This window comes from Haliotis asinina, chromosome 4 (genome assembly GCF_037392515.1).
Source record: "Haliotis asinina isolate JCU_RB_2024 chromosome 4, JCU_Hal_asi_v2, whole genome shotgun sequence".
NCBI classification, from domain to species: domain Eukaryota; kingdom Metazoa; phylum Mollusca; class Gastropoda; order Lepetellida; family Haliotidae; genus Haliotis; species Haliotis asinina.
Genome location: NC_090283.1, coordinates 28,333,853 through 28,353,221, shown reverse-complemented (window position 1 = coordinate 28,353,221; position 19,369 = coordinate 28,333,853). Strand labels below are relative to the sequence as shown.

General features: G+C 39.9%; 1 protein-coding gene across 2 annotated transcripts in view; it reads right to left on the bottom strand.

Annotated features, from left to right (window-relative positions):
• The window catches only part of LOC137281474 (uncharacterized), a 32,935-nt gene extending 14,454 nt beyond the window's left edge, over positions 1-18,481 (bottom strand). The window contains exon 1 of one of the 2 annotated variants that reach the window (XM_067812718.1): positions 18,383-18,481. In XM_067812718.1, coding sequence (XP_067668819.1) covers positions 18,383-18,407 — 25 coding nt within the window. In that variant the 5' untranslated portion in view covers positions 18,408-18,481. The remainder of the gene's footprint in view (positions 1-18,382) is intronic. The other variant, XM_067812719.1, reaches the window with a different exon arrangement.
• Positions 18,482-19,369: the final 888 nt, after the last annotated feature.

Below are 19,369 nucleotides of genomic sequence, written 5' to 3'. Positions count from 1 at the left end.
GTTTCTGTCCAGTTATTTGACAGCACTAACAATGTCATTTCTGGCTAAGGAAAAACAGCTTCAAAACACTGCAACAGGTGAACCTGCAATACATCTTTGAGACACCAGCAGTGCATCTAGATCTTCACAACACTATCATAGCTGCAGTACATCTAAATCTTCATAATACTGCAGCATATGAGACACCAGGCTGCTGATGGATACATGGTACCACACACAAGCAGCTGTTGGATGTATGCTACCACCCACAAGCTGCTCTTGGATGTATGCTACCACCCACAAGCTGCTCTTGGATGTATGCTACCACCCACAAGCTGCTCTTGGATGTATGCTACCACCCACAAGCTGCTCTTGGATGTATGCTACCACCCATAAGCTGCTGTTTGCCCCTTCTACTACACATGTAGGTATTGGACCACTGCTACAACACATGTAGGTATTGGATCCCTGCTATTAGGTATTGGACCCCTGCTACTACACATGTAGGTATTGGATCCCTGCTACAACAGGAGTGGGTAGTGAACCTCACCTTGCAGCATCCTGCTGCCAGTGTGGTCAATTTGGGAAACATCAAAGTAGCAGTAAATCAGTACTACATTTCTAATTCAAGAAATTCCACATAATATTAACAAGGCAGACTATCTCTGTAGCACTGAAAAGATTACATGCAGTTACAAAGCAGCGAAAATCATGATATGTCATCATATAAAGAGCAGTGTATATTCAAGCTGTCATTTCAACAAAAAACCTCAAAGGTTCTGAGCAATATTATCATAAAAAGCCAACATAATGCATAATGTAGTGTGTGGCACTACCACTTTTGAGTCTCTTTGCCTTTGATATGATTGATAAACATGTCAACTAAATCTAAAAATATTGCCCATTTTACAACATGTGCAAACATTCAGAAGCTGTTTAGTGTTCAGGAAAAACATCTGACCTTCTGACAAATCTGGCAGATTTGCCTTTGCCAGTGGTCCATTAGAAATCACCAACCCGCCAGCCCCTGGGTCTGACTGAATATTTTTCACAATGTCTTCCTATGAAGTTGCTGTTTAGAAATCTTATGTCTGTTACCATATATAATGTTAACAATTCAATGCCAATTATAAGACATATAAATCTGAAATATCTGTTTAACTTCATTCTGTGGGTCCTTGAATTTTCAGTGGGTCAGACAGACATCTGAAACTTACAGGACCCAATCTCCTGTAACTTTGAAACATCAGCGTGAACACTGATTTAGCAAGTACTAAGACCATTACCAGATTATAAACATCAGCAGTGCAGTATACATGATGACATAACATCATCTTTCACACAGCGTTTCAAACTTCCCGAAATGCTACTGTGCATACTGACCATGGACTATTTAAGATTAATTAATTAATTAATTTAATATTCAAAATCAAACACAAAATCAATAAAATGTTACATTACACACCCAGTATGAAATAGCTAATGTGCTTTATATCCACAACTACAAAAAAATAGTAGTGTAATTCTACATTAATGAAGTTCACATATCTTAGTATTTTAATCAAATTGCCACTGGTACATTGAAAACACTAAGAACAATACTTATATCCAATATTTAGATAGGGACCATAGAAACTGAAAGTTAACTGCAATGATGAAAACCTCGAACTAACTGATCACAAAAATGCAAAGAAATATATTCATTAAAAGATCTGCAGCTTTGGATGACTGGATAAACCTTTCATATTTCCATTACAATAAAACATCTCAACATTACTTTGATGTTGTTCTTTTCACTTCCTCCATGAAGCCAAAGATCAGTGAGATCAGTGAGCTGACGAACTGTGTGACACAAGCTGCTCGAAGCATGTCATCTTGTCCTCTTTAACACCTGCACACCAAAGGAGCAGGCTGCACATGCTCAGACAGAACATACTGCCAATAGATCAATCAATACCAGCCAGCCCAGGCCCATCTTCCTGACATCAGCGTCACATACAGAAGGAGTGCAGGCACTGCATGCACAGACTCTCCGGCCAGTGAGCTTCCTTATGCGTAACAAGATGACATATTAAACCTACATTTAAAAATACTAAGGAAATGCAGCACATCTGGCTACATATTACAGTCATAAGGATAACAAAAGCAAGGTCCATCTGCTCATATGCAGTAATCAGAGAGATCCTTATTAATTAAATTCACTTCTAGAACATTAATGGCAAGGAACTGTGCATTCCAAACTTGTTTCACAGAATTGTACATGTTTCACAGAGCCATCATGAGCTAACACTGATGTAACTGACAGCCACAATGATCATTATATGTGGCATTATCTATGACATTATGGTAAGACACGGTCATCACATCAGCTTTTCGAGTCGATGTGCCTTAATCTGCAACCAGGATAAGAGACACAGCTTGTAATGGTCTTTCACGTGGGCAGGGTGCAGTACAATATGCATGAAGCTGCTTTGCCAGCCTCGCTACAAAATGCCCATGGGGGAGGATACCCACTCAATTTGGAAAGGTAGTCACACCAGGAAAGCTGTGATTTGTTGCCAGGGGGATGTTATCCAAAGGAAATCAATGGTGTTACATCAATTTTGGAGAGCTTTTACATGTCGTAATGTGATTTGCACTCAATCTATGTCCAGGATGGGACACGCCAGACAGGACACCAATATACCTGCATTATAAGACATGTTGTCATGATAATTTAGTATATGTTTAATTCAAACCATGATATCAAAATTCATTTTTATACATGATTTCCTGAACAGCTAGTGCACTGGAAACATCACAATGCATATTGTCACCCAGTCACAGTGCTTCTCTAATGTGGGAGAATACTGTGACCTTCCCAGAATCCTCTTCCAATGTTGAGCACATGCGACATCGTCTGTGTTGGAGCTATTTGTGAATATGTATGTGAAGCATTCCAGTGAACTGCTGTGAACATGCTAATAACGCATCTCCCGTGTCTAGTCTGTAGTGGAACAGTGTTACCTGTGTCTAGGCTGTTGTGGGACAGTGTCTTCTCTGTCTTGGCTGTTGTAGAACTGTGTTACCTGCATCTAGACTCAAAGCTAAAGCAAGGGAAGTGCATTGCCAACCTTTGCTCGCTTCGCCCGCATATATGAAGACTGGTCATTTTCTCTAATGTTTCAAATGTTTTTGCGCTACAGTTTGCCTGTGAACCGTGTCACCTGTGTCTGGTCTGTTGTGGAACAGGGTTTCCTGTGTCTAGTCTATAGGGGAGCAGTGTTCCCTGTGTCTGGTCTTTTGTGGAACACTGTCTCCTGTATCTAGGCTGTTATGGAACAGTGTCTTCTGTGCCTAGTCTGACGCGGAACAGTGTTACCTGTGTCTAGTTTGTTGTGGAACAGTGCCTTCTGTGTCTAGTCTGTAGTGGAACAGTGTTACCTGTGTCTAGGCTGCTGGGAACTGCAGTGGTACAGCGTCTTCTTTGTCTAGGCTGTTGTGGAACAGGGTTACCTGTGTCTAGGCTGCTGGGAACTGCAGTGGTACAGCGTCTTCTTTGTCTAGGCTGTTGTGGAACAGTGTTACCTGTGTCTAGGCTGCTGGGAACTGCAGTGGTACAGCGTCTTCTTTGTCTAGGCTGTTGTGGAACAGTGTTACCTGTGTCTAGGCTGCTGGGAACTGCAGTGGTACAGCGTCTTCTTTGTCTAGGCTGTTGGGGAACAGGGTTACCTGTGTCTAGGCTGCTGGGAACTGCAGTGGTACAGCATCTTCTTTGTCTAGGCTGTTGTGGAACAGTGTTACCTGTGTCTAGGCTGCTGGGAACTGCAGTGGTACAGCGTCTTCTTTGTCTAGGCTGTTGTGGAACAGGGTTACCTGTGTCTAGGCTGCTGGGAACTGCAGTGGTACAGCGTCTTCTTTGTCTAGGCTGTTGTGGAACAGGGTTACCTGTGTCTAGGCTGCTGGGAACTGCAGTGGTACAGCGTCTTCTTTGTCTAGGCTGTTGTGGAACAGGGTTACCTGTGTCTAGGCTGCTGGGAACTGCAGTGGTACAGCGTCTTCTTTGTCTAGGCTGTTGTGGAACAGTGTTACCTGTGTCTAGGCTGCTGGGAACTGCAGTGGTACAGCATCTTCTTTGTCTAGGCTGTTGGGGAACAGTGTTACCTGTGTCTAGGCTGCTGGGAACTGCAGTGGTACAGCGTCTTCTTTGTCTAGGCTGTTGTGGAACAGTGTTACCTGTGTCTAGGCTGCTGGGAACTGCAGTGGTACAGCGTCTTCTTTGTCTAGGCTGTTGTGGAACAGTGTTACCTGTGTCTAGGCTGCTGGGAACTGCAGTGGTACAGCATCTTCTTTGTCTAGGCTGTTGTGGGACAGTGTTACCTGTGTCTAGGCTGCTGGGAACTGCAGTGGTACAGCGTCTTCTTTGTCTAGTCTGTAGTGGGACAGTGTTACCTGTGTCTAGGCTGCTGGGAACTGCAGTGGTACAGCGTCTTCTTTGTCTAGGCTGTTGTGGAACAGTGTTACCTGTGTCTAGGCTGCTGAGAACTGCAGTGGTACAGCATCTTCTTTGTCTAGGCTGTTGGAGAACAGTGTTACCTGTGTCTAGGCTGCTGGGAACTGCAGTGGTACAGCATCTTCTTTGTCTAGGCTGTTGGGGAACAGTGTTACCTGTGTCTAGGCTGCTGGGAACTGCAGTGGTACAGCATCTTCTTTGTCTAGGCTGTTGGGGAACAGTGTTACCTGTGTCTAGGCTGCTGGGAACTGCAGTGGTACAGCGTCTTCTTTGTCTAGGCTGTTGCGGAACAGGGTCACCTGTGTCCTGGCATTTGTTTAAGAGTGTTGGCTCAAAGTACAGTATATGCAGTGTATTTTCAGTTATCTATGAAATCACATACTATCCACATCACCAAAGAGTCTCTAACAACTCAGCATAAATAACAATGAGGCAAACAGCATTAACTCTGTAGTCTGTGAGTTTAGTTTTACGCTGATTTTACCAATATCCTAGCATTATCATGGAGGGGAACACTAATGGGCTTCACACATTGTACCCATGTGGGTAATCGAACCTAGGTTTTCAGCGTGACGAGTGAATATTTTAACCACTAGGGTACTGAGCCAACCCCATTCACCCTGGACTTACACATGGTATACCATTTCAACTATAGTTCAGAACATTATCTGAAGTGGTAGGGATTGATGTTCGTTGTTAAGGTGGTTCCAAACTCTACATATCGGTCATTAGAAGGCAGCCCAAAGTACCCAAACTGTACTGTGGACTTCACTCTGCTCACTACAATACAATGTGTTGTCACAAAACTCTCACTGCATGTTGCAAGTACTTTGATGTGGGAACAGACTAGAGCACAGTATGTGAACTGTGTAATGTGAACTAATTATTTAACTACTTGACTTCACCATATATATCTGAAGGCATCAAATGAAAACCAAGCAGACACTTTTAACACAAGGGGCTGTCAGGGCCTAGTATTGTGTCTAGGGTTTATCTTCCTTATTAGACACTGTTAGATGCAAGTGTTTTCTTTCCTGTGCAGCATTGGCCCTGATTGTGAAGGAACTAGCTACTTATGCTTATTGTCTAATGCCAATTACTAACTTGCTGAAAAAAATATATAAAAATTATTGCTCAATTACTTAGCCATACGATCACGCATTTGGCAGCAGTACATCTGTATAGGATGCTGACTAAACCCTACATCATGTGGTTTCCTTGGGTCTCTTGGAAAAGTCTGTAAAAATAGCATGGTTCCATTAACCTGACCGACCTTGCCTGTCTGACGCAGACCATCATAATTTCATTGACCTTTCGGAATTCTAGACATGGGAAATGCCATATCTTACTTGCCATACTAAGCCAATAACTAAAGTGTCCACACCACTGAAGATGATGCTGTCTGATGTAAACAAAAATTACCAAGAAAAATGAAATTAAGTGAGTGAGTGAGTTTAGTTTTATGCCGCACTCAGCAATATTCCAGCTATATGGTGGCGGTCTGTAAATAATCGAGTCTGGACCAGACAATCCAGTGATCAACAACATGAGCATCAATCTGCGCAATTGGGAACCGATGACATGTGTCAACCAAGTCAGCGAGTCTGACCACCCGATCCCGTTAGTCGCCTCTTACAACAAGCTGAGTCGCCTTCTAAGCATGGGTTGCTGAAGGCCTCTTCTACCCCGGGGCCTTCACGGGTCAAAGAAATTAAGAGAAATGAATCGGAATAGCTGAATATGCCATACATCTCTGTAAGTGGTACTATATCAGGGATTTATCAAGATGTGCTCAATGGCCAATGATCTCCCTCAAGAGTGAAAATGTTTGAAGTATGTTCAAAAAGTTACGATATCATTGCAGAAACAGTTGGTCAAAAGGTCCTAAGAGAACTCATGAGAGAGCCAATAATCATGAACAAGCTTCAATGTTTGATGAACATATTAGCATTGAATGGAAGTTAAAATCCCCTTGACAATTTATGACAACAGGGCTTTAAAGTTTTTTCTAAAGCCACTTGCCAAAGGGCAAGTGACTTTAAGCAAGTAACTTGTCCTGAATAATTTCCTGTTGCCCTGATTTTATGACATATTCATAATGAGATGTTGTGTTTACTGGGACTATTTATCACAAATAAATAGCAATGAAAGATAATTCTGCTACATTATCATTGCAAAATTTAATAGCTACCTTTAGAGCAGATATGAAATGAAATCCAAGTTTATTTGCAGTTTGATACTGGAAGCAGAAATTACCTAGTAGCCCAAGGTAAGTAAGATACCATTATTTGAGTGCCCGAAATGAAAACTTGTCTGTGGTGTCGCGCGATGGGATTTGGGACTTTTGAACCCCTGTGATGATGAATATATAAGAGCAAAATTACCTTTGTCTGCCAACAGCACTTGGTCTAGAATACTTAGCAAGTCCTTGCCATAATAATATGCTCTACACTCCACAGCATGGCATTCCCCTGTACATCTGCTTTCTCTTCTTATCAAGGATTCAGTGAGAAGATTCTGTCCAGATATTTCTGGCATGTACAACATGCCAGCTAAATCAAACTTCAGAGACAGATTACCACTTAGCGAAACTGAATCACATCCAGTCACTATTCTTGTATGAAAAGGAAACATTTCTACCAGTTTGGATTAAACTAATTTGACAAAACAGACAGGAAGCAAGTTGAATCATCAAACTTAAGACACCATAAATACTTCTTTCAAAGATGTGAAGATAAAGGAAAACTAAATTCTATGGACAGTCAACTTTGCTACAGCAGTGAGCGCAACGTTTTGGTGTAGGTACTAACACAATCATCAGGCATGTCTTGCTCGAACATGATGCAGTCTCTTGCAATAAGGCCTAAAGAAAACAAGAACACAAAAGTCATCAATGTCCCTCACAATAGCAAAATTCTCTTCATGAATATGTCTACCAGTTAAATGTTAAATGCTTTGACAAAGTAGGACAGTGTTGACAATATTCTGTTCAGTATTACAACAACCTAAAGGCACCAGTACACCATCACACATCTATGTGTCAAGCATGGTTAAGAAATATTGACATTTTTTACAGAAAAGACAACTGTGCATCAGGGATTGGGAAAGAGAACTTTGACAATGGGCCATTTTCAAGATTACTAGCCATTTTCTGAATTTAGAATGGGTCACTGACCTTGTGTCAATAGCAAACTCCAAACTTTTTGAAGGGCCATTTTTCATTCTAATGAGCAAAATGCCTCATGGCCCCTGCCTTTCCCAATCCCTGGTGCAAGGACACACTGGCGTATGACAGAGTCCATTTTAATCACTCCCCACCTCCCACCATTTAAATGGCATCAATTGAATAAGCCTTCAGATATCATTGTTTTTTCCTGGCACTAAGAGATGTCAGTCAGTCTGATGAAGAAAGTCGACATGATGGTAGGAAGCTTGGTTGAATAAACAATTATAGATTGATAAATGTGTTATCAGTTTCTATGTTTCTATTTTACTTCTACAAAAGTAAAAATTAAAAAAATCCAACCTGCCTACCCTAAATTTTAAAGAGGTGTAATACAAAACAAAATTCTGTGTAGAACTTGGTTTTCCTACATTAAATGTTCATGAATAGCTACCTGGTGATCAGTGGTATTTATCAAACATGGATATTGCATCAGATGAGATGTCAATGACGCTACATATGACGGAATGTGTTTATTAAGATAAGAATGTCACAGGTGAGGTCCAGTTTGGAACTCCGCTACATTCCACAAACCAGTATCTCTGGTCGCCTGTCAGTCTCAACACTGACCTCACATCTCTGATAGTCATCATAAATACAATTTGCAAGACAAGGAACATGTTAAAAGGTTTACATGTTATCTTATGAATGACTTCGGAACAACCTTGTTTTAATGCTCGGTACGCAGCTGAAACAGCAGAGAAACTGCTGGAGTTGCTGCCGGAAACACTCAGATGCTTATAGCTTGTGTGGAGTGTGTGTGTTTGTTGAATAAGAAACCATGCATGCACCCACACACCCATGCACAGGCGGAGTATTTTTCGAGCTGTCAGTGGATCTATGGATAGTCACAATCAGGTGTTTGATGCCATGTACATCAATCTACCCAGTTTGAATATGATGTGCATGAACAAGTCAATGAGTCTGACCACCAGATACTGTTAGTCAAATCCTCACAAAAATTACAGGTTACTGAAGACCAACCCTGGCCTAGATATATTCAGAACCTAGTCATAGAACCTGTGTGTATTCACAAGAGAGTGAGTTAATCAGTAATGAGCAGCAATCAAACCTATAGATTAGGATGATGCAATACCAGCCAGGTTACAATGTAAGCACCAGATCACACATTTAGTCAGTTTTATTCATGAATGAATCAACAAGTCATAAAGGTCATAATCAGTTTAGCAGTCCAAGCACATGTATTGTGCATCATATTCATACGTGTCTTGTGGTCACCATGATGGCTCTGCAGAAAGGTCCGAAATCCAAGGGGAGTCAACAAGTTGGAATCATGTTCATGAAACATGGAACGGCGATGCCGAAGTGACAGTCAGCAAACGGCAACAAATATCTCCAAAGGATAAAACATTGTACAAACAATATGTGCATTGCCACATTGTGTCAATATAAGCTTTGGATAGTCACTATCTACTATCCAAATCCTCGTTATCAACTCTTTCCATAGAGACTTTGCTGGATTTACAACTTCAGAGCTTGACAGGCACACACTGCTTTTGAAAACTACTCTTGCAGGCTAGCAGGCAAGCTACCAGTTTCCCTTTCATATCTGCAGAATACCACCAAGAAAGAACATGTAGGTGTGGTGAAATGTGGTCTAACATCCTACTTTAGGATATTTCATTCATATGTATGATATGACAATGTGCATGTGTGTGTGTGTGTGTATGTGTGGCTGCTTGTACTAGTCCAGACTTAACCTGCCTTAATAGTGCTAGCTCACTACCATGCTGGAGTTTAGCATCAATACCCCACTCAGAGACATTATTATGACTCTCGGCAGTCCTTGTTGTACTGATTAATGTTAAGCACCAGGCAAGGACCAAAAACTTCCATATGATGTTGGTATGATGCTAACAGGGATCGACCCACGACCTTCAGATCTCAGGGTGGACAATCGAAAAACTCCACATCAGAGGCACTCCCAGACATACAGGACAGGATATGCTAAAATTAATCTACTGTAGCAAAGTACATATGTATTGTATCTGTTGTACCCTGACATGTTGCACATATACATTACACACGCTCACAATCTGAAGGTCGTGTGTCAGACCATGGCACTCCAGGCATGATATAGGTGGACACATGGCACAGGAAGTCAATCATCACTGGAAACAGCCAAAATGATGTACTGTCAGTCACCACCAACCCCAATAAACAACTGCAGGCCAGAATCATTTCAGAGAGAGAAGGTGTGCCACTATGGTAACATAGTTCATCCTTTAACAGCTACAATTTCCAGGAAAATAGGGGAAGTGTTCTATTTTTCACATATGAAATGCTGTAAAGTTCAGAGGTAAATTGGCATGAATTGTTGAAGCTTTAAATAAATATATGCTTAGGCCAAAGCGTTAGCCCAAGCTATCTTGAATCATAATTGTAAGAATTAGAAATTTTATTGCAGTAAATTAGAAATAAAGCACTAACTGTCAGCTTTACAGCTGAAATGAACCAAGAAAGTAGGGCATACACTGCACACTTCAGGTGTTACGTCACTGGTGAAATGAGCAAAGAAAGGTGCATGGTTGTCTACATGATACTCTTGGTACTACTATGGTAGGGCATTTCCTTTTGCACTCCTGAGTCTCCGCATTAAGCGCTACTGTTGTCTAACCAGGGCCATGTGTTAGACCGATCAAACCTCAGATTATGTGGATGTCTTGTGGTGCACGATACCACTGATTATGCCATAACACCACGACATAGATTATTGCTTGTAAAATCAGATTAACAGGCTACAGTAATATGGCTGTAAGTGTGGACTGTGATGCGTCAATTCACTTGTAACAAATTTCATATCCTGAATACTTGACTTCCTGTGAATTAGCATATCCTTTCATAAACACAGTATAGTGATCGGTGGAATCAATCTAATAAATAGCTTAACAATTCCAAATATTCTGAGAAAAGGACAAAAGACTTAACTGAAATACAGATAGTGAAACAACAACAGAGTGAAACACCACTGAATAATATGAATCCCAATGCGAGGTTAATTCGACTTTCTGGTGATTTCTACGATTGCATTGCTAGTACTATATCGGGGAAGTACGTGCCTGATTGGAGTGCACAGTTTCATAGGTAGGGCGGATGCCCAGTTCCTGTCGTGAAACATTTTATTGACAATTGAAATCTGTAAGTTAAGTTATGTAAAGAGAAAATAAACAGCAATATTATTTACCCGAGATAGTTACTGCCACTTCAGATGCAAAATCAACTGCCTGTTTAACAAAATATAGCAAGCGAAATTAAGCAAGAATGTTCGTCTGCTAGTGACAGGTTATGTATAAAACTGGAAGCCACATGATCAAAACACAGTGCGGAGGGAAAAGTATGACTCATCGTCAAAAAAACACATACAAAAGACCCAGTTGTGGCAAGCGGCTACAGTTTCGCTGATACGATGTCATCAACACTATTTTTGTAGGAAACACATGATATTTTTCTGTTACACAGATGAATATATCTTTATCACTCAAGGTTAGCAAAATCAAAGTGTTAAATGACGTTAAAGATAAAAATTACATTTTTTGTCTTACATTTTAAATGTGTTTATTTGTAAAATTATATACATACAGCAACTAAGCATTAGTCTACAGGAAAGTAACTGCTACCAACACAAGATGGTTGGGGGGCCAAACACTCGATCTGTCTTCACAATGAATCACATGGCCTCCTAACCTAACACATCCCATAATATAATCATCTCTGACATCTGGACCAGCTGTAGGCTGATGTTTCCGACATTAGACAATGGAATAAGCTCACACAGGTTCCCTCTTAAACATTAATAATTCATAAAGGCAACAAATATGAAACCTCCCTGACCACTAAGTCCTCTATCAGTTAACCGTGGATAAAACTGTACTGAGGGTATTACCATCAGTATGGCAATCCTTAAGGGCCAGATCAGAATCTCAATGCTCATTCGCTGAATCAATACGCATAATTAGGAATGCAGATGTCCAAATAATGGCATTTTACTGCATATTGAAACACTGTGTCTTAATAAAGTATTCTTCTTCTATCAAACTTTGTTTCTGTGATTAATATGACACAGTTTTAGCTATGTGATTATGAACTATAACTGATAACACAACATTGGGAGATATTAGTACTTTTACACTGGGGGTGTAAAACAGCATGGCTCTGTAACATAAATAGCACACCAAAATCAGAAATCAAACTGGTGTTAAGCTGAATATGCAGTGCACGGATTCCGTCAGTTACAATACATTCCCCAATGTGAGGCTTTTCAGCTTTTTAGCTTTCTTAGTACTTACCCATATTCTGTATTCAATACATGTTTGTATGGGAGGTCACTTAACTGAACAGTACTAGACTACTATATTCCTTTTACACACTATATTCTTGTACATCCCAAACACCTTTACATGGCATATTCCCTTACACATAATATTTCAAACTCATTATATATAATACTTCGTTAATCTGCACACATATTCCTGATACAAATATTCCCCACATTAATATATCATACTATGTTAATAAGCACATATATTCCTTCCACACAATTTCCAACATAATATATCATTCTATATTAATATGAATATGTAACCTCTGCAAACAGATTCTTCTTCACAGAACATTCCTGCTTGCACTTCATCATATCTGACTCATGACATCAGTGTGACTAGTGATTCAGCAAGTGCTATCTGTAATACAACCTGACACTTTGCATGATCACAATACTTGAACACCTACAATAGCGGTGTCCATATGTTTACGGAAGTGACGTCACAAACCACGCTCACTCATACATGGGTAGGCAGAAAGCCACAATGGCTGATGATAACGATGGCAACCGGTGTAGCGTGAAAGGCAAAGAATGGTCGGATTATGTACTTAAGATTTTATTTCTATCTGATAGACACCCCAGGTCAGCTCACCCTCGAATCTATGAAAGCCTTCAAGTCACTGAAAGCATATGAATATGTGGAAAGTGGACACCTTTTTCCGATACAGTACCACAATGTCGATGGCAAATCACCTCTGTGTTTGCTGGATGTCTGCTAAGAGAAAATTATGTTTGTGAGATGACTGTTCAAGTTACATACTGGATTGTTAGGAATAAAGAATATATTGCTGATGTCTACCACAAGTGTGTCTGGAACGTTTTGAAACCACCCTGTTGATGAGATTAGCATAGATCAAGGCTGCTTTTGTATGTGTTATTTGTAAGTAGGAATTAATGTGATGACATGATAACTCAATGCAATTTAAAGACTTAGCTTAGATCAAAGCTACTTCTTTATCTGTTTTCGTAAGAAGGCAAAGCTGTGATGAAATGGTCACTCAATGCCATTTAAAGACTTTTGAACTGTAGATGCATGTGTTGTTATAGTTGACAAGGAAGGTTTGGAGTGGTGTTTATGTAACATGTATGACTGGCAGGTGAGGCAGATTAGTCACCTTTCCTGATTATATCATTGACTCTGTGACAACATGTAAGCAAGGAAACAGGATGTGAGGGATTATTTGTTTAAAATTTGTATTGTTTGAAAGAAATGCGAGACAAACACTTGGGAGTTTTTGCATTACATTTTTGCTTAAAAAACGAAGACTTGCAGTATTGGGCCAGAGTACTGAAGTATGAAATCTGGATATTGTGAATATGATACTTTGCACAAATATTTTACCAAGATAAAGGTTGTGTACTTGTCTAATTACACAACACACCAAAAGAAAAAGAAATACAGACCGGGAAGAGTTGTTACGTATGAAAAGTCAACGATCAAATGTATGCAGTTTGTGTGGTTCTCTCGTGTTTATGTTTAACTTCTGCCTACCGGAAGTACTCGGGCGCACCACGTGATCAAAACACTGACGTCACCGTGGTCTGTCCTATAACAAGCCATGGATATGTAGGTGTGAACAAAGATCAAGAGTAAATTTTCATATTACATTACATCATGTCATCACTTGCTAGCACATGATTAGGATATCAGCTGCACACATGTTTCAAATATTTGAAATAGGAGTTTCCAAACTTGAAATCAAATGACTCATGAACCAAATAAACCTCCACTTGCCAGCTATGTCTATCTGGTCTTTATCTCCACAACAGTAGCAAGCTTGTATCTAACCTTCCCTGAGCTATCACATTACAATACATCATGGACAGATACCTGCACCATGTGTTTAGTGGATGTAAGGCAGAAATGCTCATGTCTTGGTGCAGGATTGTACTGTCCTCTCATCTAGACTTTCCTCTTCCAAAGGGAAGAATTACTATATATCCCATGGGCTCAGCATTCGGTACAGCCTACAAGGCTTGGCTGTACCAATGCTAACAACTAGCTTCTGAAAAGAACATACTTGACATAAACAGTTCATAATTAAAAGGAACCCTGAGACTACAATTATCAGAAACAGCAGAAATCTAAACTTATAAACTCTAAACTAAACATATTCTAGACCTGCTTGGGCTTTCATGGGTATATTTGTTTCAGGATCTGTATAACAGACTAGCTTGTACCTTGGTCTACAATCCTAGGTATCACTGGTGTCAGGGACTGCAAGTATCAAGATCCTGTGAATAGTGGACTGAACACCAAGATTTGGATATTACAGGACATGCATGATTCTTGTCAAGCCCTTGGCACAATGATTATTACTTATGTGTCCATGCATTTAGGTTTTTCTTGTCAATCCTGTGCCTTCTCAGCATCTTCTTGTGCTTCCTTTAAAGCCTTGGGCAAGGAAGAATTGTTACAGGGGGACTGGTGCAGTTTACATATTTCATGTAAGCATGGGGCAAATGGCTGAATTACTTCAGGGCCTTGGACAGATGGCTTATATACATGCTAATACTTTCATGTGGTGTAGGACAGATGGTTTTCTTCCATGTTGTGATGAGTAAGACAGCTTATATATAAAGAGGTCAGGCAGATGGCTTATTTAAGTGTAGAGGTGGATGAGATGGCTTACTAAAAATGTGGGGATTGGGAACATGGCTTTTATACGAGATGGTTTGTAGTGAGATGAAGTGAATGGTTTACCTTCACATGAGATGAAGTAGATGTGAGATGAAGTAGATGGTTTACTTTCAAGTGAGATGAAGTAGATAGTTTATGCAATTAGATGGTTTACTTTCAATTTTTGTCAGTTCTTATTAATAACATAAAATTAAAGAACTAGTTAAGAACGATAATTACCCAATGATTCTAGTTATAGTGAGCACTGGATGTATACCTGTCATCAGGACAATTTAGTCAACTGAACACGGCTTACTAGCAAGAATTATGAAGGCTCGTAAATGTGGGTTAAACTGTTAAATGAGCCAAACTGGTCTGTCTGCAGCCCCTGAACCACGTTATTGTCCCTACCACCTAGCCCTCCCTGCTAACCTAACCTGCTAAATGATGCAAGTCTAGATTTCCTCCCAATTCATTGGGGATCTGTTCGAATTTACTTGGGATCATATATTTCTATCCAGTTATATATATCCAAGGAGTAAGCATTAGTCTAGAGCCAAACATTACTCTTTAATAACATGGAAAAATAATAACCATAACCTTTGTTATTCTGCATATACAAAACAGTCACTTTATGGCTAGATAGAAATGACAGTATGAAAACACCTAAATTTTGGATTGTTTTGCAGTTTACCAAACCAAGGCGAAATACTTCAGTACTAGTCTTCTACGGTTTCAAACCTACACAGGAGGTTTTCATATACAGCAGTGTGCAACTACATTAGACAAAGCTGCTGCCATCAGGGTATGATGACACAATCTATCAGCAACATCACTGCTGTTACACATCTTCCTCAACCACAATTTGGTACTGGGACCTATTCTAACCTTTCATAAATACAACGGCACCCTGTATTCCTTAGGTAATATGGTTAAGAAAAAGAACATTGCTCTAAAAAGTTGATCCATATCAACATTTTATGTATTTAATGTTAAAATATGCCCTCAATATTGCTGATATGGGACGACCACATAGTATCATTGTCTTCATTAAAAAGACTGCATGAAAAATATAACTGTACAATTGTACACTATATAGTGTTTTTCAAAATTTAACAACAATGTAATCTCCATGTAATGCACACTAAAACCTTGCTTCATGCTTGGGCTGATGTTTATGGCAAGTTTAAACATGGTTGGAGTTATATCAACAGATAAATGTGTAACCAAACAAGTGAATGTTATACCAATGTATACATGTGATAAGGAATATTGTTGAACGACAATTGGTATAATGTTGATTAAGATCAAATATGCATTATGAAGCGGAAATGTCCAGGTTTGTAACATTGTGTGGTCAGTTTTCCTTCTTTTATTTCCTTGAGGTGATAGTATTTACTCTATACAATTACAACAATTGACATATCTAGACTGTAACGTGATAAACAACCTTGCACAACCAGCAAGCCATATTGGTGTTTGCATCAGCATAGTTAATACAGTATATGTCAATGACTCATGAGTTACACATTTCACTGAGGTGGTTGTAAACTACCTACTGGGACAGGCTCAGCTGCCGTCACATGATCCTATACAGCTAACACTGAATCACACCTTTCCAACAACACAGACAGCATGATGGGCAGATAAGTGACCAAATGATGGGAATAGATCCCATTCTAAATCAAGGCTAAATGGCAAATTGATGTATAATTTGTTGTACTGAATATGACAGACAATCTGTGACAAGTCACGTAGTAGTAGTAGTAGTAGTAGTAGTAGTAGTAGTAGTAGTAGTAGTAGTAGTAGTAGTAGTAGTAGTAGTAGTTCATACAGACCCTAAAGCAAATATATCCAAGAAAGCCCAGGCAAGCATAGAAAATGTGGCAAGTCCATATTTCCGCTTCAGGAATGAAGAAAGTCTCAGGGTTCCTTTTGATTATGTTTTGTGTTACTTTCAGGTGTTTTTTGTTGTTGTTTTTTTAAATATGTTCATGTCCAAAACTAGTTGCTTGTCTACAGTAGTAAAAGTAGTAGTCGCAGCAGCAGCAGCAGCAGTAGTAGTAGTAGTAGACACATGTGTCTAAGTTAACATTTTATTAAAACTTCTACAACAAACAACTAATAATTCCTTAAAATATTGTATCTTGTTCATGTCTCCTATAGATGTGACAAGGATGTAAAGACGTCATTTTATTTATTTCCACTAACAAATATATGAATTCCTCAATGAAACCTTTCACTTTTTTAATCAAAACATTTTGTCTGTCAATTCATGATAACTATTACCAGCATACATCACTTCAACTTGAGCACTACAAAGAACTGGCCTCAGCACTGTGAAGGGTGTCAGTTTCCATGCCCCATGCCAGTTCCCCAGACAGGGCCTAGAGAGCCTAACTGCAATCCAAATATTCCAAATATCCCATGAACTTTATCTCAGTGTAGATCGCAACTGTGACTCTCATTCTCAACCACTGGAGAGAAACCACAGGCTCTCGTAGCCTAGGCAACAGGAGAAACTAGATACTGGCAATGCCAGGTTGAATTTGACAAGTCATACAGAACTGAGTGACGACCCCCTACAATGACACGGCGTTTCCAGGCTTGCTAGCTCTAAAACTACACCCCCTATTAGCAATAAACAAGAGAGAAGGGGCTGTGAGGGAGTGAGAGGGCCTGAGCACGCAAACGCCGGACAAAGCCCTATCGATGAAGCGAGACAAAGACTTGTGAAATACCGTTCCCCAGCTTCTGTTTGCAACTCCGCTGTACGTTAAACAGTGGACGATGCTTGGATGTCCCCAAGTAAACCCGAACTCGCAAAATAACCAAATTTGTCAACAGCGAGTAGCGCTAGAAAGCTATAGAAAATCCAGGAATCGCTTTTTAACACGCACAATGAGTTTTTGACACAAGACGAAAGACCATCTGTCAAAATTTTCAGGGAGGCCCGAATCCCGACTTTGACCCTTTGTAAGCGTTTTCAGATGTTTTACACCTGTTAAATGATTTAACATCTTAGTTGAAAAAAGAAATATGATCTTCTGAACCAGATACAAGCGTGATTTACGCAATCAGTTAATGCCGATGATGTTACAAATAATTATAATATAATGACACAGCGGCGACCCATGACTCACGTTGGCTCAACAATTCACGGAAATTTTCATCGTCTGCAAACGCGCACACTGTCTGGAAACCTTGGTCTCCGACATCTTTTCACCCAGATAAATGCGAAGAGTTTAATGTTTCATTTTTCTGACTGCTACGACTACACGTTATTTTCCAGACATCTCGCTTTAAGTTAATGCATGTAGCCACTGAATCCATTATTACCGCACGATTACTCAATGCGCCTGTCAAATTATGCAAATATATAAAATCACCAAAATGAGAATTTAATCCACATTTAACCGGACCACCTTTAATTTACAAGAGAACGTGATTTTTACCGTACCTTTCACAAGAAAACTCGACACATACGGTTACGTGATATTATAATTCAGCTTGAACCGGCAGACAATATGCATGCTATTTATAATAAACAAACGTGCGCCACCGACAATCTGTCAAATGTGGATTTCCTTGTAACTTCTTTACACATGAGATGAAAAATACCTCTTTTACCTAATGGTTACAAAATACAAAGAAGACTATGTACACAATCTGAAATAATGATATGATCAACTACATAGAAAGTGCTGGGATAAAGATGCTACTTACATGGAGAATCGTTTGCAGCCGCCATCTCTTTCCTCGTGCCGGGATCATGTGACCTAGATAGACGAAGACGAGGCTGATCTCCGCCGGGACACACCCCGTACATCTAATGCGGTCACACGAGAGCTCGTGCGCGTTCGGTTTTACAAGTGTACTATCCTGTGATGTTTAACAATGAGAGGAATGCTGCTGACACAATTCCACGTGAAAACAAATGATAAATGATTGATTTAATGTCGTACCATCCATTATCATTACTCCCCAGTGTTATGCGGCCTTATAGTTAACACAGGACTTTTTCTGTGCACAAATATTTAACTTTGTTCAAACTGATGACAAACACCTCCCCCGTTATAAATAAACATTTTAACTTTATTCTTCATGTCAGTCTACGCATATGTTTTTAGCCCGTTAAATAGATGCAGGGGCAGTTCCCTAACTGTGTTACACAAACCTGGTATTTAAACTATGTCGAGAGATTTTTGCTGATAGTGGCCAACTGTATGGTAAGTATGATTGATGATACCAATGGTTATGCAGATTCCACAATAACATGCTTATAGCTGCAGTGTTTTAAAAAAGTCAAAAGTAATCAGGATAATTATCATCATTATACGGTTGTCAAAGAGTTATTATGTAAAGTGGACCAAGACAGCTGTGATGTTGTTATAGAGATGTACGATTCACCACAACGGGGGATGTTCGGCACCACAACGGGAGGTGGTGCCGAGCAAATGTACAGATTTACGGGAATGTCCGATGACACCCATGTGGATATCTCTACCAGTTGATATCTTCATCATACATTCCTTGTATGCTCATAGTATAAGCCTACTCTGGAGTATCCTCAGGGCTAGTCCATGCGATTATATATACATGTTTCTGGATAGTCCCCAGGGTTGACCCCACCCTTACCCCCAGCGCATTACTTCAGTGTTGACTGCTTAGAGTGGTCATTTCCAGGACAGAGAAAATTAAAGACTTTATGAG